The sequence below is a fragment of the Corapipo altera genome, unplaced genomic scaffold (assembly GCF_003945725.1).
Source record: "Corapipo altera isolate COAL_440 unplaced genomic scaffold, ASM394572v1 78, whole genome shotgun sequence".
NCBI lineage: Eukaryota > Metazoa > Chordata > Aves > Passeriformes > Pipridae > Corapipo > Corapipo altera.
The window spans coordinates 5,634,012-5,661,153 of NW_020884904.1; the positions used below are offsets into that span (position 1 = coordinate 5,634,012).

The window sequence follows — 27,142 nt, forward strand, 5'->3', positions numbered from 1 at the left end:
AAATTAGAACTACACATACAATTTATGTCTAAAGCAAAAGTTACATACTGAGCAGCACTTGAATTATACATTTAACTGTTTGCCATTTTGGCTGCTAAATAATTGTAATGCTGTAAGTAGTTGTGCTATCAAACATGCTTTTGCATATCAAAGCCCTATAGGTACAAGAGATGACCTCTACAAAACTAGGGCTGAAAAACTCTATTTTAATTCTTTACAGCAAGAAAAAGACCAAGATGGCACCCAATCTTAAAAATAAAGTGTTTGCCACAAATGTTAATAACGAGTGTTACGAAAATGTTTAAATTCGATTTGTGGATGTTATGCGAGTCAGGAAACATAAGAAGCCCAGATTTATTTCTTCTAATTAAAATATGAAAATAACAGTGATAATATAGTACTTAAGTTCCCAAACATTATGCACTGTCTTTAAAAAATTTTTGATTGCAAAACAGAAGACAAAATGGATGAATGTCTCCAAGCAGTGCACGCGTATTTACTGGGAAAGTAAATACAAATAACTGGCTGTAAATTAGTGCTACAGAACAGTGGGAATGAAAAGCTGAATATTATAAGGTTTTTTTAATGCCAGCAATTGACACACATGTACTAAATGCAATTAAGCCTGGTAAAAATTGAGTAGTCCAGTTAGAAATTTTAAAGTAACTACAAAATTCTGCAAATTAAAAACAAGCAAACAAAAAAAGAGGCATTAGGTATGATGAGTGACAAATCTAAAAGCAAGAGATCTTGTGCAATGAATTAGGTAAAACAATGTGATCATTCTAAAGCTCTAGTGGACCAAATAAAAAAATAAATTAAAAGACCACAGCATAAGTGCAATTACAGTACAATCTTGGTTTAGCACCAAGTGAGCAACTGGGTAACTTCACCAATTAGAATTGCTTTGGTTAGTATCCAAAACGTATCATTATAAACTTATTGTCTGTACAGCATTTATTCTCAGAATGCAACAAAAATACTTTTCTTCAGCAGCTTAAATTTGAGCCTTATTAGAATATTCCATGTTTTGAGCTTTAAAGAAGAGTTTGTATCAATTAAAACAAGTTAATTCCGACATAAATTCCTAATCCGCATAATTAGATTTTAAAACTGATTATCCATTTATCATCTTTTTAAAAAAACCAAACACCACCTTGGTCTGATATTACCATGACTATCTCACAGACTAATTTATGAATTAAAAAGAAAAATACCCATGGTGAATAAGAACATTCTAAAAGGCCCATTTCATTATGAAGCAGTTTTAAAACTGTACACGCTTCTTACACTTTCTAAATACAATTCCAAGGATAAAAACTCATGGCTCTGAAGTCACTCCAACAAACTGGCATCTCCACTCATCACTCTAACCTCTGACCAACTTACCTGCTGAACATTCAACATTTACCATTACCACAGGTAAAAAAGATCACCTGTTACTCACACTCTCTGAACTCATTTGATACCGTGTAACACTAATTTAATTGCACTAGGAGCATCACACACACTCAAGTGAAAGTGCTTGCCAGGAAAAAAGAATAAATCCAAAGATATTTTTAGTTTAGTCCTTTTAAGGCATATCTAACATACTGAGCCTACGTCTGCAGAAACGGGCCTGATGAAAGACCGAGATGAGACAGACTGCCTTTCTCCTTGGCTAAGAGTCCTCTTGCGTTCACGAACTAATGCCTTCTGATGTCGCTTCATTCTTTCCAGTTGTTCCTCCGCACTCATCTTGCCTCTTTGGTGGTCTCCAGAGTATAAACGTTCCAAGGCACTCTTTGGTCTCTCCTGTAGAAGTCACACAAGGCACAAAAAACACGTTTTGTAATTAATACTTGTAATTAATATTAAAAAAAGGAACTCTTTCTGCTACCTTATTAGTAAATTTTACTCTACTTCCTTTGCATTTGTTTGCATGTTTTGACTCTGTGTTTTCTATTAGTAGTGCTGATTTTTGGTTCTAAACCTTGTTTTATAGATCTATTTGAAATGCAGTAAGTTGTTTGTCTGCTTTCCAATTCATGTAAGAAAGTGAAAAATTGGAGATTTTATCAGATCGCAGCTCTTGGTCCTCTCCCATCTACCGCAGTCCCACTCCCTTGCTATGCAAAATGTATTTTGGGCTTAACTATTTTCAACAGTTCAGACATTTGTCTTCAGGTGTTTATTTAAAACTTACCTTGGACCTATCCCTTCGAAGTGTTGCAAACGATGAAATGGTAGATGACTGGTGCAATCTGGAAGTTGATCCAGACAAACCTTTATAAGGAAAAAGAGAATGCCTCAAACCAAATGACAAACAAGACAGGTAGTTTTTTACACTGTCATCATGTTTCTATGACATTCTGGTTACTATTTTAGCCTGCATTTCACATTTTGCAGTTCAGAAGATCATGAGATGCATGAAATTTCATTTCAGCCAAACATAATGTGTTTCAGGTCACTACTGATCAAAATTCAGAAAGACCTCCAATAATTTAGAAGCTTATATTAAATGAGGGATAGGGTCAAATCAGCTGTACCACAGTAGATAAACTGCACAAATAATCACCTCTATGAAGAAATTCAAACCTTAACATTCACAGTTAGAAAGGAAAGAAATAAGAAGGGAATGGCTAAGAATTTGCTTTTGCCCAAATATCATGTCTATCCTCATTTGTGAAATAGTTACAGGAGTATAGCACAGTGGGGATGGAGTGTCAAGTCAAATGTAATATCTGAGGGCTTTAAATTCATATTCTTTATCAGTTATATTTCAATGGTAATATAAGTGTTTGTAAAAGATCACACAGAAATTATGAGGAAAAATAACTGAATGTAAGAGATTCTAACAGCTAATTCCATGTTTTGCTACGGGTTTTTTTAAGCCTTATATATTAAGTTGCTTTGCAAAAGGCTGGTTGACTGTAACAGCACCATTAAAATGCATAAAATCTCTAGACTTTCACAGCACTGAATAGTTATCTAAAAATAGTGATCTGACGATAAATGTCATCTCCAGAACATTCTAGGAGAGAAAAGCTCCTATACAGATAGTACTGTTAAAAATCAACTACATAAATTCCTGGCTTACCACGGGTAGGTAATGTCTGGTATCCACTGTCAGGGTTTATTAAAGCACTGGAAGGATGGCTGAGGTCACCCCCTATCATTGCTAGTTCTGGTTCACTCATGTATGAACGCAGTTCCACCTATACAGAAAAATACTCATCAGCTCAAATGAAATCAGAGACAGAAGGTCTTAATAATATTAAAACAAATCCTAAAGCTTTATTTCTGGATCACTAAATTTCTCTCCGCTACTATTATATGGCATAGATCTCTCCTTGTCATCATCTCCATGCCATTATATATCATTAATACCAGACTTACAGGTCCATATATTTCAGAGACAAGAGTATCTTTTATTATAGGTGCACATAAGTTTAAAATGCAGGGGTATAGGTGTATGAGCACTCACCCGATAATCTCCATTTACATACTGTCCGAGTTCTCTGTCTCTCTTTCTCTCATCTGACTGACGTTTCAGGCCCCGCACTGATGTGTGTCTGATGACAGTGGCTTCTCTCGGGAGAGGTGGAACAGCTGGTGGCTGATCATCAGGACTGTACAGGTGTGGGAGAGGAGGTCTGGGTGGTGCTTCATCTTCCTGGCAACAGGAAAGCATAGGGATTTGGCAAACAGTCTCAAAACAGCCTGGCACAAACTTAAAGTCCATTGCATTATATGTTATTTGAGACTGATCTAGCATGCTCTCCTCTGCCCACACCAGGAGCTTGAGGCTTTAAAACCCAAATGAGGCCCAAGAAATCAACCAAGAAGTATTCCCAAGAAAGGCTGTGAATTAATAAATTCTAAAACAGTATGTGGCCACTGTACATAAAGCTCCAGGTTACACACATGTATTCTGCTGTACTACTGCTCAGATTCAATACAAACATCCTAAGTGCCTCCCTATTGTGCCTCCACACTGTGTGCACTTCGTAACCATGACACTTTCACTGTTCCTGCCAGAAGGAGAAGGAAACACTGGTGAATGAATCACAGAAGAGCAGTACTTACAACCTTTGGCTTGAGCTTAACTGGCGACTGAAGAGGTGGCTCGATTTTTTTCAGCTGCTGTGCTTGGTGCTGTGTTCTGGTCTGGAAATAAGGCTGTGGATACAGCCTGACCTCCAGAGGGGATTTAACCGGGCTGCGTGGAGGGCTCTGCGCAACTGGAAGTTTGTTCTCCGCAGTTGCAAGGGAAGCTGGTAAGGAAGGCACTGAAGACTGAGAAAATGAAGGCACTGTTTTTCTCTCTAGGGGAAAAACAGACAAACATGTTAAGTGTTGTTTCCTCCAATAACGTTCATAAGAATAGCAATTAACATACTTAGACTTCACAAAACAGCCCCTGTCCTCTGCTCATTGCTTTGGACACAAATGGGGGTTTTAGACATAAAAAATGTTTGTTTGTTACGTTGTAACAAGAGTGGAAAACATTTTTTGAGGAGGATCTAGTAAGTCTTTCAGGCCAAAAATAAAACCACACAGTTTAATATCATCCAGTGAAATTCCTTGTAGAGCACAGTGAGAGGGAAGGAAGGAAAAGCCTGAGAGTCATATGAAATCAGTTCATAGGCTGTATCTGGCCCCGTGCCACAGATTCCTTAAGATGCCTATAGATCTAGACAAGGCTAGACACTGACAGCCATACCATAAATAAAATGAGAGCTCACTATCTCGTAACTATTTATCTCTCTATGCAAAAGGTGAGCAAAGATACTTGAAATACAGAGTGGATTTACAGTAGGTGTTAACAGTCTCTTGCTATCCCAATGCGTTGTCTTTTCTTTGAAAGGTAATCATGCAACTGAAATGCAGACCACACACACCTTCCCTTCCTCTCTTCCACTGTGTTGTTGCTCTGCCCACCAAACACCTGCCTGAAGAGGGAGGGGGAAGGTAACTGCAGCAAGGGCAGCTGGGCAGCATCCAAGGGGAAAAGAAAAAACCAACCAAACACCCCAGAGAGAAACACAGAGAGGAGCTCCTGGGCAGAATACAGAACAGATACTATGCTGGTATGAACTAGCACGTCAGAAACTCCTTCTGCAACTTGAAGAACTTAGCCCGTTATTGTTATTCTGGTTCCTTTTTTTCATGCCTTGTTACATTTTACTGCCATCAGTATGTGAAAACAAACAAAAAACCTTGTCACCTCAAGAAAAGAAACACCAAACTAATGTGCTCAATCAACAGAGATTTCTGATACATCCAATAGAATTAACTGGATTTTCTGCAGCAGAATACACTCGGACTATTTGCACAGACACAAAGATTCAGTTGCATTTGTACATTATTTTATTTTTTCATCATGTTCTCCTTACCTGGATTCTTAATAGAGTCTACTATGGTTTTGTAGTTTGCTTTATTTGCACTCAAGCCAGCTGTAACATCTTCAATTCTCCACAAGTCTTTTTGTATTTGTGTTTTCTCCTGATGTTTGTAGTAAAAGAAAAAAAAACCAACTTTATGTCATTTTTAATTTACTATGGGTTTATCCTTCTTTTGATACCACACCCAAAGTAGTGGTTCAGAACTTACAAGAAAACTTAGGAGTCCAGAAATGAGTTAAATAATTATTTTAAAATAATTATTAAAAAAGCCCAAACCCAACACCAACCAATTTATCTTGCCCATAAAATTTATTAGAGCATTTTCTGAGTCCTGGAAGACTTCCTATTGAACACTGGGGAAAAGAGACACCTCTACATTTTTTCTACAATATTATTCAGGCTAGAAAAACCTAGTTTAACGTTCTACATAAAATAAGCTTACACAATCTTTTCACTTGAACTTTGTCCTTAAATCCTATAACTAACACACTTAAGACTGCTATAGCAGCCTTACGAATCTCATCTTAATACTTTTAGGGGAAATGTCCAATATTAAAAAAGCAAAAAAAATAGTAGCATCTCCCTGAATCCTGCCATAAACTTCCCAATGGCTTTTAATGGATGAAACACAAAACCCAAACAAACTCAGAAGGGCTGACAATTTTAATTTCTGTTTATATTTGGGTTGTTAGGCCGACTGGACATGATGTATTATAGGCTGAAACAATATATTGCTGCTGTTACAGGATTTGGCCTCATTCACATCCTAATTGTTTTACCACAGCTTTCCAGGAGGAAAGAAAGGGAAACTGTCTACAGTCTGAACTCTGCTTTTGACTGTTATCTTACAGACAGAGCCTTGGCTACTGAAGCCTCCACTTCAGCCATTCCAATCATCATAAATAGTTATGGTCATCTAATTAATCAAAGCCTGGTAACTCTGCCTTCAAAAATTTGCATCAAGAATAAACATAGTAAAACCAGTACTATTAAAGAAAGCAGAAGGCAGCGGAACACTTCAGTTAAGAATTGCTTACAAGCTGCTCTCTAGAAATCCATCACTTGCCATGAGCTACAAAATAGCTACTAATTAATCCTATAAGCCTGAAAGTGAAAAAAACTTCAGTAAAAGCTGTTACACCTCATAGAGCTAAGGAAGGCATATAAATTGCTTTCCACTTTCTGTCTTAGATCAGGAAATATGTTCAGCCAGGTTACAGACCAGCAAACAGGATGCCAAGAACACAAACATTTAAATGATGGAGAACGTTATTTGCCTGTAGTAAACTCACTGGATAGATGGGACATATCTTGAAGGATTGTCAGGACACAAACTATAAATTTGCACATTTCATTTCATTTTTCTGAGATTAATCATACTACAAGGAACCAAATGATGGATTTACAATAATCAAGCCTCAGAATGGCTGAAAAAACCACTAGATGTACCAAAAATCCTGCTTCTGAAACCACTCAGAAAACATTGATTAGCAATGTAGAAAAGCCAGATCTTTTAATATTATTTCTCTCCATTACTTAAATATTGATGTGGAGAGAATATTTTAGATCTGAAATGGACTAGGTCTGAACAATAAGCAGATGAATTAATTTTAAAATTATGAAAGCCAAGATTGCTCTTTACAAAAGGGTATAAATATACTTTATGGGCCAGCATGAAAAAGTAACCTGGATAGAGAGTTCAATTTCTCTAACTTCCTCTACACAGAAACATAATTTAGAATGACTTACAAAACCAAAGGAGAAACATTCACCCACTAAGAAGTTATTACTGTTAAAATAGCCCATGTCAGTTAATTTCAGCATGTCCAGATCCTCTCCAGCCCATAAGCAAAAGACAATGAAGCTATACTCTTAAAAGTCTGATTCTTTAAAATACTTTTAATTTAAAAGGACCAAGCTGCTTGAAACATTTAGGTTTTGACCTCTAAATTAATGCTATATAGAAACAATATTAGTGGTTTCCTACAGAAATCTGAGCCTGCAAATGTACTGAATTTTTAATAATATTCCATGAAGACTGTCTTTTTTAAAATGCCATGTATGTATTAATTTAGTGCTATTGGAAAATGCTAGATAAACAATCTTCAGTCTACATACCCTTGGGCAGAGATCATAAAAATTCTAACTATTATGGGTACTTCAAGTGAGACTTCTTTGAAGGAATATAATTTGAAGAATATTTGGTACTTTCTGAAAAAATCAGTTCCCCTTAGTAACTCCAAAATAGGTATTCAGTAATATTTTTTTAATATGAGCCAAACATATACATGCATACTAATATATACATATATATGTAAGTATTCACACACAGAACTGATAACGTGCTTTCTGTGTGTATTTATAATTATGCACGTATGTGATATGAGATGATAATCAAACTGAATTAACATTTTTTCCTGTGCAAACTGTATTCCCTTCCATACATATTGGTGAATCCCACGCCACACATCCAGTATTTTAAGCATGCTCAATGCTCAACTGGAAATTGTTTGTTAAAGTAATCTAACAAAGCATATTTTGTTTAAACCTGTAATTTTCCTTTGTTAAACAAAATAACTTCATAGAGGGACCATTTTATTCTAAAATACCCCTGGGATTTTTTTGAAATACATATTCTACAGCTGAGTTTAATTACATAATATTCTGCCTCCAGAAACTGAATCACTTTCCCATTCCCCAGAATTAAAAGTAAATGAAAACAGACTTTGAAGACTGATGCACTCAAAAAAAGTTTTACAACTCTTGCTTTGATACAAAACATTTATCCATTAATAGCAAAAATAAACAGGTTTCAATTCATATTTGATCAGATATTTATTGCAAATAAATAAATTTAACTAGTGCCTTCTTTTGGCCCAGAATATTTGGGAAAACAGACCAAAATTTGAGCAAAATGTATATATTAGCTTTGTTCCTTGTGTTTTGTTCTGCTTAAACAAAGGAAATACAATCCAGTCTGCATTTCTTGCTCCAAGAATAAAGTCACCAGTTGTAAGCAGGTATGTAGAAATAATCTGGTATGCCACATCCAGTTCAGCAAAGAGAATAACTTAGCTTCAAACAAAGCTTCTTTTTAAGATTCGAAACTGAATAATTGATTTCAAACTGAGATGCCTTTCAATTACTGATGGCTGTTAAAACACTTATTCCACTTCACAAAACAATCTGCAGAGATAAATCTTCCACAAATAGAAGAACATGACAAAGAACAAGTAATGACGATAACAATCCAGTGACTGATGATCTTAAAAATGGATAAAGAAGCCAACAATGTCAGATCAAATAAATGGAAGACTAAGAAGTCCTGCATAGTCTTATAAATTAAATACATTATCAATGTCAAGATGTCAGCATGTAATAAAAACGTAATAAAATAATGACAAATTTGCATAGACAACTTATGAGACACTAGTGCATGTGCTGCCAGATGCCCTACCCTGCACAGCCAGGCTGCTGCAGTGTCTGAATTCGACCAACTAAACTACATGACAGCTGAATGCACTGCAAAAATTGCTGAGAATTTCTGAGATGATAGCTTCAAGTTCAGACAAAATCATCTTAAAAGTGTTTACAATGTCTGGAAATGGACCCACCTGAGATAGCAATGAACTGTTCATCTGTTCCTGTAAGGCTTTTTTCAGTTGACTGACATCCTTTTCTAATTTCAGATACTCATTCCAGGCATTTTCCATTTCCTATTAACAGAGGGAATACTCTAATACAATGTTATGATAAACTACAAAATCATTCTCTAGTGGAGCACCAAAGTGTTTTGAAGTTAGTGTTGTTCTACTATAAAAAGAAGTAAAAAATCCATTTTGTAGTCTCCATTGTTGCTTAGAGTTGATTATACACTTCAAAATGCTTTACAGTTTGCAAGATCAACTCAAGAATCCCTAGTTAAAAAACTCTGACCAACTTCCTTACACAAACCCATTTCTTAAATATAAAATTGCCATGTAATAGAATCTGAAGTATACTCTGTGAGGGAATTGAGCCTATTGCAGTTCCATTTCCTTTTAATTTACTCCTCTATTGAAAACAAGTTTATAATTAAAATCCAGTGACCTATACAAGAAGTCATGTCTTGAAACACAGAGCAGGTTATCCTTCAACAGTTCTACAGAATATGTTATAAAGTGAATAAACCAGCAGACATCTGGAAAATAAGGCTATCCAATCACCTTTACTGTACTTGGATTACTTCCAGCATCCATAGCATCACAGTCACCCTTCTGACCCAGAACTGAGAAAAATCAAGTGTCTGGTGTATTTTTGTGTACAGGATGATGAAATTTTCTACTGAATTTTAGAAAAGAGAACACATGGGAGTTGAGGGTAAGAAATAATGGAGGTCTACGAAGCCATGAGTGCCATGGAGAGAGGAGATGACTGATTGTTTCCCACCTTCTCTCATACAAGGGTCTATCACATTAAACATGTACAAGTCAGGGTCAAAACAAATAAAAGAAAAGGCATGTCCATGCAGTGGAGAAAAGATCTGTGCAATACCTTGCCAAACGATGTTTTGCATGCAGAAGATTTACAGAATATAAAAGGGAACTTCATAGGTTTTTGGAAATAAGATCTACTGAGGATTACTAAATAGACCAAAGAAATAACAAAAAACCAGTCCTGGGAATTCTCCAAGCAGAAAACAGTTAGAAGCTGGATTGGTTATGATAGGAAATACTACCCACCTCTCCTATCCTTACTCTTCCTTAAGCATCTGCTTGTGCCCACTGCTGAAGCCAGAACTCTGGACTAGAAGGTGCCTTGGACTGGACCAGTACAGCCTTTATTACAATGACTTGTTATTTATGCCCACATTTACATTTTAAGTGCTGACTGTGAAAGTCATATGTTTTCTATAGGCACAAACCACTGTATCTATATATTTATATAATCCTGATGTTTTAATGATCAGCTCTTTCTATAGGAAAGGTATTCATGCAACTCTAGCAACAATCTTACAAAGACCTGGTCCCATATTCATTAAAAGGTAGGAATAATAGAGTGGATACACATCACCCAGGTTTAATATACTCTCTTTCATGGCCAATTCTTAGAAATAATTTTATTAATAAAATGCAACATTAAATTACTTTTTAATTTTATTGAGTCATAATATCAGTAGTAAATTTTGACTGAAATATCAACACTTTCCCAGTTCCTTTTGCCCTAGAAAGATATTATGGAATCACCTTTATATTTTTAAAGGACTAGCTGAAAGATTTGCAATTTAAGCCCACACATAGAATAAAAAGACATAAAAAGTTTTCTGAGTAATCTTTTTTTGCAGGGGCAGGGAATATTGAAAAGTAAAGCTGAAGAGATTGTTTAATTATTTTTACCTGATTTAGTATCCTGTATCTTAACCAAAACTGTTCAGAACAGGACTTAACTCCCTTATCCAATGAACAATACAGTTTTACTCTAACTGGTATTTTAGTTATGGTTTTCTTGAAGCAACCAGAAACACATACCGTTGAAACTTTGGATATTTCAGCCCGAATACGTATAAGATCCTCTTGCAAAAGTCTCTGCTGGTAAGATATTTTTTCTGCATGTTGTGGTTGGTCTTTGTACTGATCCATCTGCCTGTGTAAAACTTCCAAAACAGACTCCAGCTGATCCTAGCAAAGAAACAATAAGTCTACAACATTTACATGGAATTTTATGCACCCACCTGTAGTAATATGAAATGTGTTTTCCATGCCACAAGTTTCCCAACAGAGCTGAGGACTGGCCTCCTGTTTGGGAGATTAGGAGGCCAACAGTAACAAAAAAGTGCAAGAGCCTTAGCTACCTATTATAACAAAAATTATCTGATACTTTCCATTAATTTTTTCCATTAAGTAGCCCAAACTGTGGAAAACACAATGCACCGAGAAGGGAATTTTTCTATTTACACTCTGTACGAAACTGTAATTTACAGTTTCAGAAAAATTCTCTTAATCAGTATAGAACTGTGACAGCTCTACCACAGCCCAGCATGAGCTGTTTGTTTAAGGACAGAGTCTCATTCACTGTTATACTTGAATTAGCCATGTGAGAGATTAAAATATTGTCTAAAACATGAAGCAGGTCCAATTCATTTAGTCAGGGGGAAATACCATGGAATCATTTTTGCAAAGTAGCTCTACTGAAGAATCCACCTGAACAGCACTTTCATTTTAGAATAGATTGTTTTCTGAACCACCTTAACTTACTGACAGCTACAGCTCACAGGCAGCAGGAAGCAGATGGATTTAAAACATTCACTTTCAAAAACATGTTTTCTGAGAATTGATAATGAGTCCTAACATAAACCCCCCCCATCTTTTTTTCATAGAAGTTTATACACATGTCCAAAGAAAACTACTATAGTGCAAGAAGCATCCAGTAATTCAATTTTTGTTTGGAATTTCATATTTTATGATTAGATAAAAGCTGTTGCTTTATTTTACTAATCCCTTTTCAATCTACTTACTTTATTCTCCTTAAGGGCTCTTATTTTGTCCTCCAAGTCCTGCAGAATTCTGTCCTGCTCACAGAAAATGCTTAGCTTCACCTGGAAATGAAATAATATATATATATAACATTAGATTTTAAAAATTAAGCAGAAAAGTATCCACTTGTAATATCTTAAACCCAAAAGTATAATAATGAACATGTAACTGCACAACAGAAACAACCAAACCAAGGCAAGAGATGCTGAAGTGGTGTTTGATACTTACATCAATATCACTTTCTGCAATCTTGACAGGTTTTGTACTTCTTTCCTTTAACGTGTCACGTCCCGTCACCTAAGAGGAACAGGTTTTAAAAATATAAGGAATTTGTTCCAAACTAAAACCTAATTATGCTTCAGCAATGAAAAGTTTTGTTAAATATTCATGGTTATTAACAAAAATTAATAAAATTTGGGGTACAAATATTTTCAAATCTGGCTTTAGTTTTTGAAGAGTGTTAACAGAAAGAATTACTAGTTATTTTAGCCTATTTAACTCTTACAGTAGTTTAGAACTCTGTACAAAGAAGCATAATCCCACCTATCTATGGTTACAAAGGTCCTTTTCCGGCAAAATACAGTAGTTTTAAAGTTCAGCTATAATAGCTTTCTTGAAGCCAAAGGACTTGAATAGTTCCTTTAAATGGATGGTTGCAAGAATAGCAGCATTCATTAATGACTAAAAATACAACTTTTTGCCAGTATTTCATTCCACAAAGGATAGTATCTTCCTCAGCACAGGGTAAATTTTATTAAAGACAGAATGCTATAAAAATGTTATAGTGGAATTAAATGCAATTAATCTATTTTGACATGTTTATAATGTACCAAATCTCTCATTCCATAAATCACTGGTTTCATATTCCATTTCTGGTTGAGAAGATTATCTTCTCACATAACACAGTTTTTAAATCAGTACAGAAACGATACTATATTATACTTCCAACTTTCACAGTAACCTTAAAATGAAGGCATGTCTATCTCTGTAGAAATGTTTATTATTTCCACTGCCTCCATGTGAATAATTTTTTTTGTGAATAAATGAGGTTAAGAAAACAGCAATGTAATACAGTTCATTAATCATACATTTTTAAAAGCCTGAAAATCTAATGATTTAATATTACTAGATTAGAATATTTTTAAAGATTCATTAAAGCAAATACTATCTTACCAAAGAAACACCTGGTAGCTAGTAGTACTCCTACACAGCATATTCCTATTCATATACCATCAAGAGTTTATGAAGAAAAATTCACCTGAATATTGTCTTCAATAATGTAAGAGAAGAGGTTTTAATGTAAGAGCAAAAGTTGTTGGCTTTTCTGGTGGGATAGAAGAGGTAGTTTGCTTTTTTACTGACAGACTGGCAATCTCCAGACTTGAAGCTACATAGTTTACTTATTAACCTAAAAGTCACCTATGTTAGTCACCATGTTAGCTTTTTAAAAGTACTTCTATTTTACTCTTACTGTAGATAAATCTTTGATATAATCTTAGCTTTAACATGTAGTGTAACATGTTACATGAAATTAGCCATCCACACATAGTGTTTTCAAATAATAAAGCAGATTTAAAACAGAAGGGTCTGGTCATCATTTATGTTTAGTGTCTTCTCTCCTCCAGTGGCAGGTTCCATTCAAAGACTTATCACGTACCTTTATGTGGTGAAATGTTACTTCCCCACCATCAAAATCAAAAGCACTTATTGCCTCTCAAAACATTCAATTTTTTTATATTTTCTTTTTCAACAATGATGTGGGTTTTTTTCTTTCAAAAGCATTAATGGAATTATTTAAATGCTAAATCACATATATAAAAGTAATGTAATTAAATACAAATATAAAATACTAGCAATCAAAGTAATAATTTCGCATATTTCATCACCTGCAAGCTAAGAGAATGCAAAAGCCTTTTTCAAAGCAATGGAATTAACATAAAAACAAGTCTGCAGATTTTGGGGATACTTTAACTTACATAATCAAGATTGTAAGGAATTTGTTAATTATCAAGCAGTGAACATGAGAACATAATGAAGATTTAGCATGCTTTCACATTTCCAAAATTTCACAGAGGAGTCACTACTTGACACAATCATTTTCAAAATTAAACCAAACACTGAAGTCAGCCATAATTTCGCATACAGACTCCAAATGAGGGGGAAAAAGGAAAAAAAAAAAGGAAAGAAAAAAAATCTTACAGAAAGCGCTACTGTTTACCATAAGACACCTATAAAAGCCAGAACACTGACTGCTACTTTAAAAAGCAATGGGATGAGCACATTTCAGATGCAGGCAGTCTTACATGTATACTGGATAGTAACCCTTGTGCTGAGTTCTTTAGCACTTTGTATATCATGTTGATCAGAGGTCCATTATTTTCTATCTGTTTCAAACAAAAGTTTAGTAATAGCTTGTTACAGATATCAAGATTTAAACCCCCAAACTTTACAACTCTAAACTCCACGAGTAGCAGTAATCACATGCTCTTGTGTTACACCGATCCTCGAGGTTTATGGTCTGCACCACTGCCATGATGGAAGCTACACCTGGATATCTACCCCTATTGTCTCATATTTTGGATAGATTCTTCGTAAAACAATAAGACTTTTCTACTTCTTCAAAACACACATTAAAAAAAAAACAAAACCAGGATTTGCTCAGTCTCGTCCAGTTGCATTTTCAACACACCATGGTATTTTCTGTCATGTAATATTCAGTGACACTTGCACCAAGCACTCTCTACACTGATAATTTGAGCAACCTAGTTAAAACCTCAGAGAAAAATATTATTTAAATCACTTTTATCCCTCCTCCCATAACATATACCTGCTGTGCACTGTATTCTTCATTATCTAAGTGACAGAAGCTTGCACAAGAAACCTCTTTCAACTGCAGTAGAAACTAAACAGCTTCAGATATTACAGCCTGACTGCAGAAGAATGAAGCAGGACCCCTGAGAGGGCTCCAGATTTGCTTCAACTGGTTGCACAATTTATACTTAGTGGCACAAATTTTCCTATATTTCCTCATCCATAACTTGCTAAGAAATGTTTGTAAAGTATTCTGACATGAGGCTGCACATCCATCCCTCCTGTAGCCTGCCTGAACTTCATTTCATAGCCCCAAAAAAGGGGACGCTCACTTCACCATTTGTGCTTCACCTTATTTGTAAAGTCATCTTAGAAGCTTCGGGGGGAAATTGAGTTTTTTCTTTTCTTTGCTCTTCCTTTCTGCTTTTCTAATATAGGGTCTGTCCACTTCAAAGGTTGAAAAAATCCAACTGTAGAAATACAGCTGTGGAAATCTGTTTGCAGAAGAGGCATAATTATGCTACAGCATATAAATACACCATTTCTTCCATGTTCCACATGCCTCTATTTCATGGGTTAAAGAAGAATACAGAGTCTTGGCAACAATTTGGGAAGAAGAAAGGCTCCTAACCTAAGGACAATATCGTTAAAAGAAACCTCCACAATGCATGGTGTTTTGCATCTTCAAAATTATCAATAATTTTTCCTCATAGTGTGAATAAACAGTCTTTAGACTTATTCTTTTTTTCATGTCAGAACTAACTGATATGTAAGAGAAAGCTACTGACGTGGATTAATATCCATCTTAGAGTGTTTTTTTTCATTTATACTTATGATGTGACAATACACCATAATGTTGAAAATATAATCTTAACACAAAAATTATTTCTTATATAGTATTTTAAAACTGTTAAATAGTAAAAAAATAGTCTTGCAAACATGTGAGCCTCAACAAATCACTAAATGCTGTGTAACCAGTTACTATAATCAGTTTTAGTACTATGGCAAGCATTATGCAGTTAATTGCTTAATCACAATTTACATGTTGAAAAGTCGTATTTCAAAACCCCTAAGAAGAGAAATCTTCAGAAATAAGAGATTTAGTGAAAAGAAAAAAGTTTAACTCCAGTTCCAAAATCTTCAGTCCTATTTGAAACTGTTTAATTAGCATGGGTCTCACTCAAAGCCTAGTGAAGTCAAAAGAGAGGCTTGAAATAACAGGCTTTCTATCTAAGCCTTCATTGTCTTAAAGGGATTAACTGTGAATTTGCCATACTCCACCCATACTAGAAAAATATATAATTTGCTTAGTTTCATACAGTGCACTCTTTTTTTTTCCTCCTACTGCAAAAAAAAGCACCTCTGCATCTAGTGGCAACCAACACAAAGACACCTTCTTAAGTGTCACACGGCCTTCAATCTCTCAGCAACCTGATAGGAATTTTTACATTTCCGGACCTCTACTGAAAGGAGGTCATTAAGAAATGCCCATTTTGAAAAATTACATCATTCCTATGGAAACACACTTGACATTTTGACTGTCAAGATTTTCAAAAGGGAACCAACACTAGCATTAAGTTTCTTTTCGCTGAAGGATCAGGTGCCGCCGTACATTTCTCTTTCTGGCTGATTTCATTAGGTGCTACACAGGCACAGTGGGAGCTCCTTGGAGACCAAACAGTTCTTCATATCCCAGGTTGCAACAAATGAATCTGGACAGAATCCGCTAGAAAGTTAAAAACGCCTCCTAATAATTGTGCTAAGCTTATCAAATTTTCAGAGGCTTGAACTGTGGTCACCTTAACCGTGAAAACTGTTGTGTTTTATAATGGACAAAAAACACTGTGTTTATTAATAATTTCTCAACTCGTAGGACTTTTTAAATTGTAATTTGTCATAAAATTCAGCTGACGGTTTGGGATGCAGTTACACCTGGCAAAGCCATGAACAAACCAAGGACAAGGCCTAAAATTAAATATGTCTAACCAATTTTAAATTTGTATATTAATGATTCCAACAGTTTACATATTTGATAATTTAGACTATATATACCATCTATATGATAAATATTAAATTTCTCTATATATATATGATCTTATATATATGTATAAAATGTATTACTAATATTTTTGTTTATATATTTGCTTATATATTCAGCAATTGAAACATCAGATAAAATAGAAACACACATCCTCATAGGTGCAGTCAGCTCATTAGCTGCACATATGCAATACCCCATGGCACCAACTATGTATATGCAAACAATATGGAGAACAAGGTGCCAAATTTCCCTCCACCTTGATTTTCAGGAACACCATACAATTTATATACAGTGAGACATCCTACACACCTTCGAAAGCAGCAGACTGCTTTGCTAAGCAAAATGATTATACCTTTTTGGTGGGCTTTTTTCCCTTCAAAACCTGATATTAAGAAGTCTAGATTTGCTTTCAAATTACCAACAATCAAGTGCACCAGATACAGAAGTAATTTCATTTAGACAGATGATATGATGCTCAATATATTATTTAATTTTTTCTTTAAAAGAATACCTCATAACATTACTTGGTCAGATTATGGATGGATGGATGAATGGGTGCATTTGAAATCTCTTAGTTGTAATAACACAAAAACAATGACACGGGCTAATTAATCACCACATTTTCACAAGAGCACAAGGCATTGTAAATATGGCATATTATAAAAACAAGGAAAAAGCCAGTACAAGAATATTTAAAGAGAAAAATATTAAAAGAACACATAATTTAACTTAGAGGTGTTGACTTCATATTGGTTCTAATGCTACAGCAGAGAAACATTTTGAACCTGGTTTTTTATCTGATTTCCCTAAACCTACATATCATTCATCTGTAGTCCCAATAACACAAGTTCCTCCTACAAACTAAAGCAACTACATTTTCTGAGTTTTCACTTTAATTGTACAGTCACTACCAAAATGACACTCAATATTCTAAGCGCAACAGTGAGGCAAAAAACACAGTTTCTGTCTCTGACTAGCAGGTGACTTGAAAATCTGCAGGTACAAAGATGATACACAAAAGACAACTGGGTTAAAAAAAAAAAAAAAAGGAAATATACTGTTGCAAAATCTTACCTTTAGATCCAAATACTCCAGATCCTTTTTCAACTGGATATAAGTGTCATCAGCCTTCAGGTAAGTGCATAGGGAAAAAAACAATGCAATGTATTTGAATTTTTGAAACAATTTCAGAATACTTGGATTGATTATATATAAGAAAATAAATGAAAGAGGGAACAAAATAACAGAGTAGGAAGTACATAAAAAAGCACATGTGCTCCACCAGCATATTGCTATTTACAGCTGAAAAATGGGCAAAATATTTCACAAGAATATTACTGCCTTATACCCATCCTCCAAACATACAGATTTTTCCTTTCCACCTCTAATGAGACACAGAATTACCTCAAACAATACATTTTCAAAAGCTATACTTTCAAGACCAATTTCTACTGACTATTCCTTCACTGAAAAAGTTATAGTGGTGTCCTCTCTGCCTCTATGGGGGAAGAAGAGAAGACTTGTACCTAACAATGTCAGATGTAACTAGAGGCCATAACTAATCATTACAATATTTTTTATCGCAATTCATACACATTTTAAAATATTAATTCCTTTATTCATGGAAAGTATGAAATAAGTTTTGTGAATAAAATACTGAAAAATATCTCATGATTAGAGAATCTTTTTTGTCTTTTAAGTAATAGCATTCAACTCAATTCTTATTTTTCCTTGGCTCAGCTGTAATTGCTATCAGCTTAATTTTATAGTTATATTGGTCTAGCATCATCTTCATTACAGTCACTTCAAGAAAAGCATGCACAGAAGTCATAACAAAATTATTTCTCCTCTTTTCAAAAGGGGTATTTGCAATACAAAAAAAATAAAATTTTAACTGTTGCAAATGTGCTTTGTAGTCAGACAAAATGTCCCAAACTTCTAGAATTTTAACTGCTATTTTGACAGGACTTTATATCTTGGGTATATTTAGCTTTCGAATAAAAGAAAAACACAACTATATCTTTCCTCAAGTTTTGAGCCAATGAGAATGTGTAGTTAAAAAAGAAAAAGAAACCTTTATGCCATAAAATCAATAGATCACACTTGCATTTCTTTAGAGGTGTTCACTTAAAATTCCTGTCCAATCAGCTTGTAAGGCTGGCTGAGGACTTGACTAGAAAGTCTGCCCATTTTTGGAGAAATCCCTGTTATTATCGCCCATCTTAATGCAATTGTTCTGTAGGTGAGGTAAGTCGGGAAATGAAACTTCTTCAAATTCAAAAAAATTCCTTTAGCTTTGGGCCAAAGCCTTCACCAATTCGAAGAAGTCACCACATTTTTTTCCCAGATGGCTCCATTTCTGAGGCTCTAATAGGAACCAGAGAGCTCTGTAAGTACATTTCTGGTTGATCTCATATTTACAAGTTTCATAAAACCAGTGCAATCAAGAGCACTGTTGATGATCCAAGACGCCCCTGAGCTTTTATGAACCAATGATCACCTGCAGAACCAACACAGTTACAAGCTCATATGAATGTACAAACTGGCTGATGCATTTCAATTTGCAGGTGATGCAGCATGTGGCACAGGGAGCCAATCTCATCATGAAAGCAGCACAAAGAAATGGTTTTGCTTTAGAATGAACTTAGTATTTTAACCCACATTTCTGAAGATGCAGCATTTTCAGAAATAGTGTAGGAAGGAAATAACACTTTGAAACATATGCACTGGTGCCATATAACTTAAAATGCTCATCTTTTACAGCAAAAACAGTAAGCAAAGAAAAAACCACAAACAACCTGGGAACTGTAGAATACCAAAGAATGGGCAAGAAAGCACAGACTCAAGCATGCCACTAATGAAGCATTTGCAGAGTCACAAAATGTCATACTGCACAGATGAGCCACGCAGCAGCTGACCTGATAGGTGGAATTAGTTGGCAAGTGCTGCAGTAATTGTGCGATAGTGTAATTTCTTATACTAGCCAACTTAGCCTGATGCCTCCTTAATCGAATGAGAAGCAATGTTAGCTCTTCGGGCTGCAGGTATTTAGACACATTGTAAAGAGGAAATTAGCAGTCTTCAGGGAGAGTAACTATAATTACATTTTTCACCTCAGTGCCCAGAAAGCAGTTACTTGACATGATTAAGCAATTTTTCAATTAACTCTGCATTTGGTCAAATAAACACAATAAAAGTTGAATCCTGTAATAACAAGACATCTCACCCCTGTTCATGCTGCAGATAACAGCAAAATTCCTACAGGCTTTACTGTGGTTAAGATTAAGTTCTCATTCGAGTTATTTATGCTTTAACTAATAAAGTTAAGATTAAAGAGTACCAAGCAGGATTTTACAACTTAACTGCAACGCTCTGAGGACACAAAAGGAAGAGTAGCTGTGCTCTCCACTTACCGACTTGCCGTGCAAACTGGGCGCGCTCACGGTGTGTGTCATGTAGCCCACGGCAGGCATGGAGCGCCGGTCCAGGTGAGTGGAGCTCTGCAAGAAGCCACAGCCAGAACTCTTAAGGATTGTGTCAAGTGACAGGTATGTTGCACTTGAGGGAAAACTCGGAATGCACCTCTGCCACAGATTTTCTATTTGAATTCCCAGGGTGCTTAGACAAGGGTAACATTCATGGGCCAGCCTGAACCTTGGATGATTAAGTAAAACTTAATAATCAACTTATATAATCAACAACTTACATGATCTTTCATACACAAGTAAAACTTATGAATGAACAAATGCAAATTTAGCACCCTGGGGCAGATCAGCAGATTCTGGCAGTTTGAGGTGCTTCAGCAGAACATGCAAAGTGGCTTCCAGCAAATAAAAAAAATTATTCATAAAGTTCCCCCCTCCAGTGTTTCCCAGAAAAAGGCTGGTTGGCTTATGCCCTCCAACAGCAAGCTTGTACTCCACACCGTAACAACTGTGAATGTTCTCTTTTAGCCAGAGAACACTAAGCTACTGACATGACTGACACCTTGTGGCAATGGCTTCCATTAATACCAAGGGGTTTTTTTAATAATCATATTTGATTTGCCCCTCTCTGCTTATAAAATGAAAACCTACTGCACACCCATTCTTTCATCTTTCTCTTAAAGACAAAATTTATGACTTTCTTCAAGACAGACTAAATGTCTTATGATTTACTTTTATTCCTGTCCCTGAACTTCACTGAATGCTGTTTTGTTTTGCCTTCCCCCCCTTTTCTTTTTTAAGTGTAACTGGATGGAATTTAATAAGCCATTACAGGGAGTGTGGAGTGTCATAGATTTCTGCAGAAGTACAGATTTAAATGTAAAAGGATGCTGTGTGCTTACATACAAAAACATAAGCCTTTTTCTCTAGAAACTTTCACAGAAGTTCCACAGAGAAGTTTTAATTATGAAGAAAACTGTGTTTCCCTATACTGGTAAAGCCAAGATGCCATAAAAAGAGCTTTATTTTATGAGTAAAATTTCTGCAGCAACATTGCACAGGAAGGGAAAAGATTGCTGTACATGCCTTCGTAAGGGATGTAATGCTCCTTCCACTTACACATGGAGAAACCAATGTGTGGTAGAATATAATCAGGCATTAAAAAAATATTAATTTCCAGCGCCGCACATCACTAGACTATTTAATCATCTGACAGAATATTATAAACCTATAAATGCTGAAAGATGCTCAACAGCTACACCACATATACACTTGGAAAAAAACCTAAACTGTGCACAAAGCTGCAGCCTGAAGTCATGGGCCTGAATCCACACTGGGTAGTTGAATTTACAAGTCTCTTTCTTTGCAAATACTTTCCCCACCAGAGTCCACGGCTGAGGTCAGAGAATTAGGTGAATACAGAGGCATTCAACACCAATTATTCCAGTGTAAGAGCTACCAAGACAAGTCAATCCTTCATTGATTCAATCATGAATTTCCCCAAATTCCTTAGGCAAGGAGAGCCATGTGGAGTACCAAACAATGGAACTTCTGTCACCTCTGGATAAGAGGGTACAACAGTCCCAACAAAAAACCCCACACTTAAATCACAGAGAAGGCTGAAGTTTCAGACCAACACTATTTGATTTTGGTTAGCCCACTGATAAAGACTCTGCAACAGACCTAAACTATCAAATGCACGAAAAATAACTGTGTTTTGTGCCATAACTAAAAACTGAATCAGCTGCAACACTAACTACAATAGCTAAACACACAGAGAAAGCAGGCATGGCAAACACTTAAAGCTATAAGCATAAATAAATAATCAGGGAAGAGTTCATCCTGCTGAGTTTTATATTCTTGCCTACCTACTCTATATATTAAAATAGTACCATTTGTGTATTCTATATATGTAAACATAGGCCTTTGAGTTTTTGAACAAAAATATTCCAAACCAATGTGATGTGCCACCAATTTCCCTTTCCTAACCAACAAAAATTAATAAATGTGAAATTATCAGAATGATAAGAGCTTGATGAGAAAATTACTCATTGTATTAACTTTTACAACTTACATGATCTTTCATACACAAGGAAGGATGCAATGAAACATAACTAAATAAACTATCCATGTGTGACACCACATGAAGAATAGTTTGAAATCAGCTATATGCATACAAACCTTTGCAGCATGATTTCGTATCTTCCTGGGTGATCCAGCGAAAGGAACGTCTACAGTCTGTCTCTCATCAGATGGTTTAACTGTAAGCCTTTCTGCAGGAGTATGTGGTCTCCTTGGGAGAAAGTTTTTTGGAGGTCCAGGTGGAGGAATATCAGATGGAGAGGGTGGAACAGATATTGATCGTGGAACATCTAATGAACTTTTTGACTTACCACGATCAATAAAGTCTGAAGAACTTACATAAAGCGGGGCAGTGGGGCTGCCATGTTTAAATTGCTGCCTCTGCTGCCACTCATACAGCTGCCAAACAGTTCCATCCTTATTTGCTTTCCTTTCCTCCTGGGACATCTTCAAGTGGCTAACACGATCTTGTGCATATTTGTAGTCACTCGGCAAATTGCGGTTTGGTGGTGGTGAGCTCCCTGAAGGCTGCCTGGTATTCTTTGGCAAAGTGTGATAGTTTTCAGGAAAAGGAGGATTGGGACCCTGACGTGGAAGAGTCTGATCAGAAGTGAGGCTGCAAAGAGAAGGGAAGAAAAGCGTAAATTTTAGCAGACATTGATGAGCGGGAGTGACTGACAAAAAAGAATCTCTAATGACATAAGCATAGGAGCTACGAGACATAAAATACAACAGTAATTTTAAAACAATTTACAGAAATATTATCAAAGTAATACTGACAAAATCTACCCTGCACAAAAATCTTACACTATAAATACAGGCTTTTAATCTAGTGTCTAACCTAGGATGAACTACTAGAAATAAATTTAAGGGAGGGCAGCATTTCCTTAGACTAAAAAGAAAGTCAAGAACATGAAGAAAGGAATTACTGTTATGTTTAAAGAGTAAATCCATAAATTAAAATAGTCCTTTTCACCGAAAGCCTGTTCACCACTAGGTGGTGCAGTTTACGAAAACAAATGTATGCTCATTATTAAAAATTATCTTGAAGTGCAAGAAAAAAATCTCACCAGTCACAGAATATCTCAGATAATTTTTGTTCATATGAATGAAGCGAAAAAAGGCAAGAAACTGCTCAAAGTCCCCATGTCTGTATGATTTACTTTCACCTAATGCTACTGGTTCTACTGTTTCACCAACACAAGGCTTTTTACAACAAGCCAATGATAAACTGGAATATAAAAAGAGCTGTAATGATCCTGGCTTTAGTACTGCATCCATAATACACTAAAGCTGTAGAAACTAAACATTTTAACAGGTAAAGAGTTAAGACAGAACTGGCAAAAGCTTTGACAAACTGTAGTTAGCTTCCCCCTACTTCTTAGTCAAAATCTTTCCATAGCCTCATGCATAAGAACCCGCCTCTGTCTGATTTCTGATTCTCCAGTCAAACATCTGGGGCTTTTGTACTTGCAGTCATTCACCCATGGATTCAGAATCTCCAACCAGAAAACGTTCTGCTAGACTTGCTACAGAGCACCATTACAAAAACTAAACAAAAACAATCAAAAAAACCACAACTTAAGAAACTCATGAGCGTGTTCACCATTCCACTCAATAAACTCCACTCTGCATGAGAGGGAACCCTCATGGTTTGGAAAATGCAGGAATTTCACATGAAAGAAAGGGCAGGATGGAAAAGAACAGTCTTTGTTCAGCATCCAAGAACAACAGAAGCAGGGGAGAAAGAACTGCTACCAATAACTGCTGCTCAGTAGTTGCTTCTGTCTCCTCTTACTTGCAGGATTTGGCACTGTCAGGCTGTCTTGAAATATGGATGCTCTTGAGAAGATACATAATTCCTTGTGCCAGAAAGCAGAGTAACTGCCCTGCACCGCATGGAGGATTACAAACCCGTAAAACCTCTGCTCTCTCATACCACAGAACCTTGACGTTACCTCAAATTTCAAGGTTAAAGTTGGCAGGTAGTATGAACAAAGGCAACTCAAAGATCAGCATAAAGTGGTCATGTAACCTCTTTTAATTGTCTAATTCACTGCGTCACATGTACTTTGTATGTTTTGTACTTTGCTGCTGATTTTTTTCACAGGAAAATCATGTGGTAGAAAGTTGGTAGAAATCCTCTGTTCTCTAGATAGGAATAACAACTGAGAAAGCTTGGAGTGGATAATGTTTTGAAAAGACATCTGAGGCAAGCATGAAGTTCGGAGAGATCCCTTTGGTGATTTCTCTGCAGAAAAACAGGGAAAGGGGTTTGAGCACTCCCATACTCCAACCTAGTGGAGACCTCATGAAGGCATAAGCAAACTGCTGAATGTTGCAAACCATCTTGTGTGTGGTTATTTTCTAATTAGACATTAAAGAGTAAAGTATTGAGATCAGGATCAGCTGGAATTAATGGTAGTCAGTGAAGTCACTGGGGGCAGCAGCTTTAGGAGCAAAACCAGTCTGAAAACAAAGATTCCATGAGCTTTGTTGAGGGCCAGGGGAATCATGCCTTTCTTCTGGAGAAGAATGAATTTGTCTGATAGGAGCAGCTGGAAAGAGCTAGATTCATGCAATACTTCAGCCAGCTAGACAAAAGAAGAAACCTGTATGTGCATTACAGCGAAAGTCATATAGTCATATTCAGAGCAAATGCCTGCATACAAGCAGGTTGTGTTTTATCAGTATATGAAACAGGGACAAACCTCAAACTGAGATGACAAGCTTTGAGCTGGTGGCATCTCTATCACACAAAGTTTCAGTCCCTTAGAAATAATTTGCATTCTATAAAAATAGGCACTAATTAATTGCTAGAAAAAGAACCATGTCCCAAATGACTCAAATTAGTCCATAATGGATTATGGACAATTGCTTTCTCAGGGATTAAGAGTAAAAATGAGCAAATGCAGCTGTTTTTGAGAATCTCCCTCTCTTGAATGATGAGGTATAAAGAATATAAAAAAGGAAGCAGACATTGAAGAATGAATAAATGGTCTGATGCCGTATTATATGATTATAGGCCACGAAAATCATTTGGGGTCTGCAATGGGAAGCAACCACACAGAAGATATTGTAAAAAGAGACGATAAATGTTGAAAAGAAAACAAGTACTATTATTAGAAACACTACAGCCATTCATGGAAATGCACAGAAGCTAACAAAGACAAGTAATGTTTCTTCCTTATGCAAATCAGGAAGGAACAGAAAGTTCTGCACAACAAGAAATGTTTTAATGCTGTATTTGGAAGGAAAGAAATGTCTTAACATGACTGCATTTAGTTGGGGAATATTAAGCTTCACCAGGTTTAAATATTTTTTTAAGTGCAAATAAACTACTGGAAATAGCAAATACTTCACAATTACGCAGTGACTATGTCTATGCAGGTACTGGAACCAGATCAAAACCTAATAATTTCTGAGCAGCTGCTGTTTGATGGTCCTGACCTTTAAGCACTTAAAAACCAAAATCTCCTGAAAGCCTCCTTTCAAACCTTCTTCCAATTCTCAAGATCTCTCTCAAAGGCTAGCATGAACCTTACCAAAGCAGGTATTCCCATCTGCTGAGAACAGAGTGGGATTAGATGACTACACTGAATGTCACTGTAGTGCAGCAGAGAGTTCACTGAGAGACAGCTGAAGTGAAAGCTAATATTTACAACTTAGCAAACAGTTCTGAGTGCTTTATAGAAAGGGGAAGCAAAACATCGATTTGAAAGATATAAAGATCTATATTAAAGGTGCAATTCCTGCAAATAATTCTATGAACAAATGCTGTATTTGTGTGAAGGCTCTAGCTGAAAGAGTTCTTTCTCGTCATAACAAACTTGCTGGCAAGCATTGCATCTGTATACACCTGAGCCAGGACACAGATAAAACTGTACTCATTCTGTGTTCAAAAATTATCCAGGCTTTGGAAGACTCAGAGTTCTTTATTTGTAACAGTTCAGCTGGAACAAGAGTCAACACGAAGCATTAAGAAATTAAGTGATCCACTAATATTTACTAAAATCAAAATGGAACGTCAATCAAATTATCATCTCTAGCTTGAATTTTATATCCTGTAATCAAAAAGATATTTGACAACTAACATGCAGCTTCTATCTGTCAGTTGACTACACTGCAACAACCTCAGCAGGCTGAGAGAACGTGCCGCTTAAAAGATCTATCAATCTTCAGGAGGGTAACGTGCAATTTATTCTGCACACAGAAAATATAATGCCATTTGGAGGGAGAGACAAAGAAAACAGGTCAACTGAGTTAAAACAGAACATTTTTAGAGAGAGAGAGAGATGCATATATATATAAATTTAGTTTCACTGCATACTTAGCAGCTCCAGCTGAGGTAGCTGGCTTTATCTAGAAAAAAACCTGGCTCCTGCAATACCCCTATCTTCACACTACACCTGATACATGCCTAAAGTTAATTTACTGGAAAGACTAATTTGGAAGCAAACAATACTTAGCTATCAGTCAAGCCTCTTACTGTCAATACTTCTGATGTAAAACACCAACAGAAGTTTTTCTAAACATTAGCTAATTAGATCAATAGTTTTCTGTATTATTTCAGACAAACACATCTATATATGTGTAATAAGAACTAACTTACCAAGCACCTTTCTTCATTAAAGTCATATTCTTTTGGGAAGCACTGATTATATCCAAGTCAAAAAGATGCAAGTTAATTGACTCTAGAAGTCTAGTAGAATGCTAAGTAATATCAAAAAGTAAGAAAGCTTCTTCAAGGGCAATTCCAAAGATAAAAAAGTAGAAGAATGGACTTCCACATAAAATTAGCAAGCCTTGAATTTCTTACTGGCTCTGAAGTGACAAACATTAGCCTCAATAAGCATTAAAAAAATGCCCAAAATATTTTCGTCC

The 27,142-nt window shown here is 35.9% G+C and overlaps 1 protein-coding gene across 14 annotated transcripts in view; it reads right to left on the reverse strand.

Annotated features, from left to right (window-relative positions):
* Positions 1-27,142, reverse strand: part of PLEKHA7 (pleckstrin homology domain containing A7) — a 157,451-nt gene that overhangs the window by 10,370 nt on the left and 119,939 nt on the right. For 6 of the 14 annotated variants that reach the window (XM_027651094.1, XM_027651092.1, XM_027651090.1 and 3 more), the window contains 15 exons: positions 22,358-22,874; positions 20,165-20,251; positions 19,670-19,789; positions 17,826-17,879; positions 14,203-14,283; positions 12,128-12,196; positions 11,881-11,961; positions 10,895-11,044; positions 9,002-9,103; positions 5,379-5,487; positions 4,069-4,307; positions 3,467-3,655; positions 3,080-3,197; positions 2,186-2,265; positions 1,594-1,794 (listed from right to left, as the gene is read on the reverse strand). In XM_027651094.1, coding sequence (XP_027506895.1) covers positions 1,594-1,794; positions 2,186-2,265; positions 3,080-3,197; positions 3,467-3,655; positions 4,069-4,307; positions 5,379-5,487; positions 9,002-9,103; positions 10,895-11,044; positions 11,881-11,961; positions 12,128-12,196; positions 14,203-14,283; positions 17,826-17,879; positions 19,670-19,789; positions 20,165-20,251; positions 22,358-22,874 — 2,197 coding nt within the window. The remainder of the gene's footprint in view (positions 1-1,593; positions 1,795-2,185; positions 2,266-3,079; positions 3,198-3,466; positions 3,656-4,068; positions 4,308-5,378; positions 5,488-9,001; positions 9,104-10,894; positions 11,045-11,880; positions 11,962-12,127; positions 12,197-14,202; positions 14,284-17,825; positions 17,880-19,669; positions 19,790-20,164; positions 20,252-22,357; positions 22,875-27,142) is intronic. The other 8 variants (XM_027651099.1, XM_027651102.1, XM_027651104.1 and 5 more) reach the window with 6 other exon arrangements.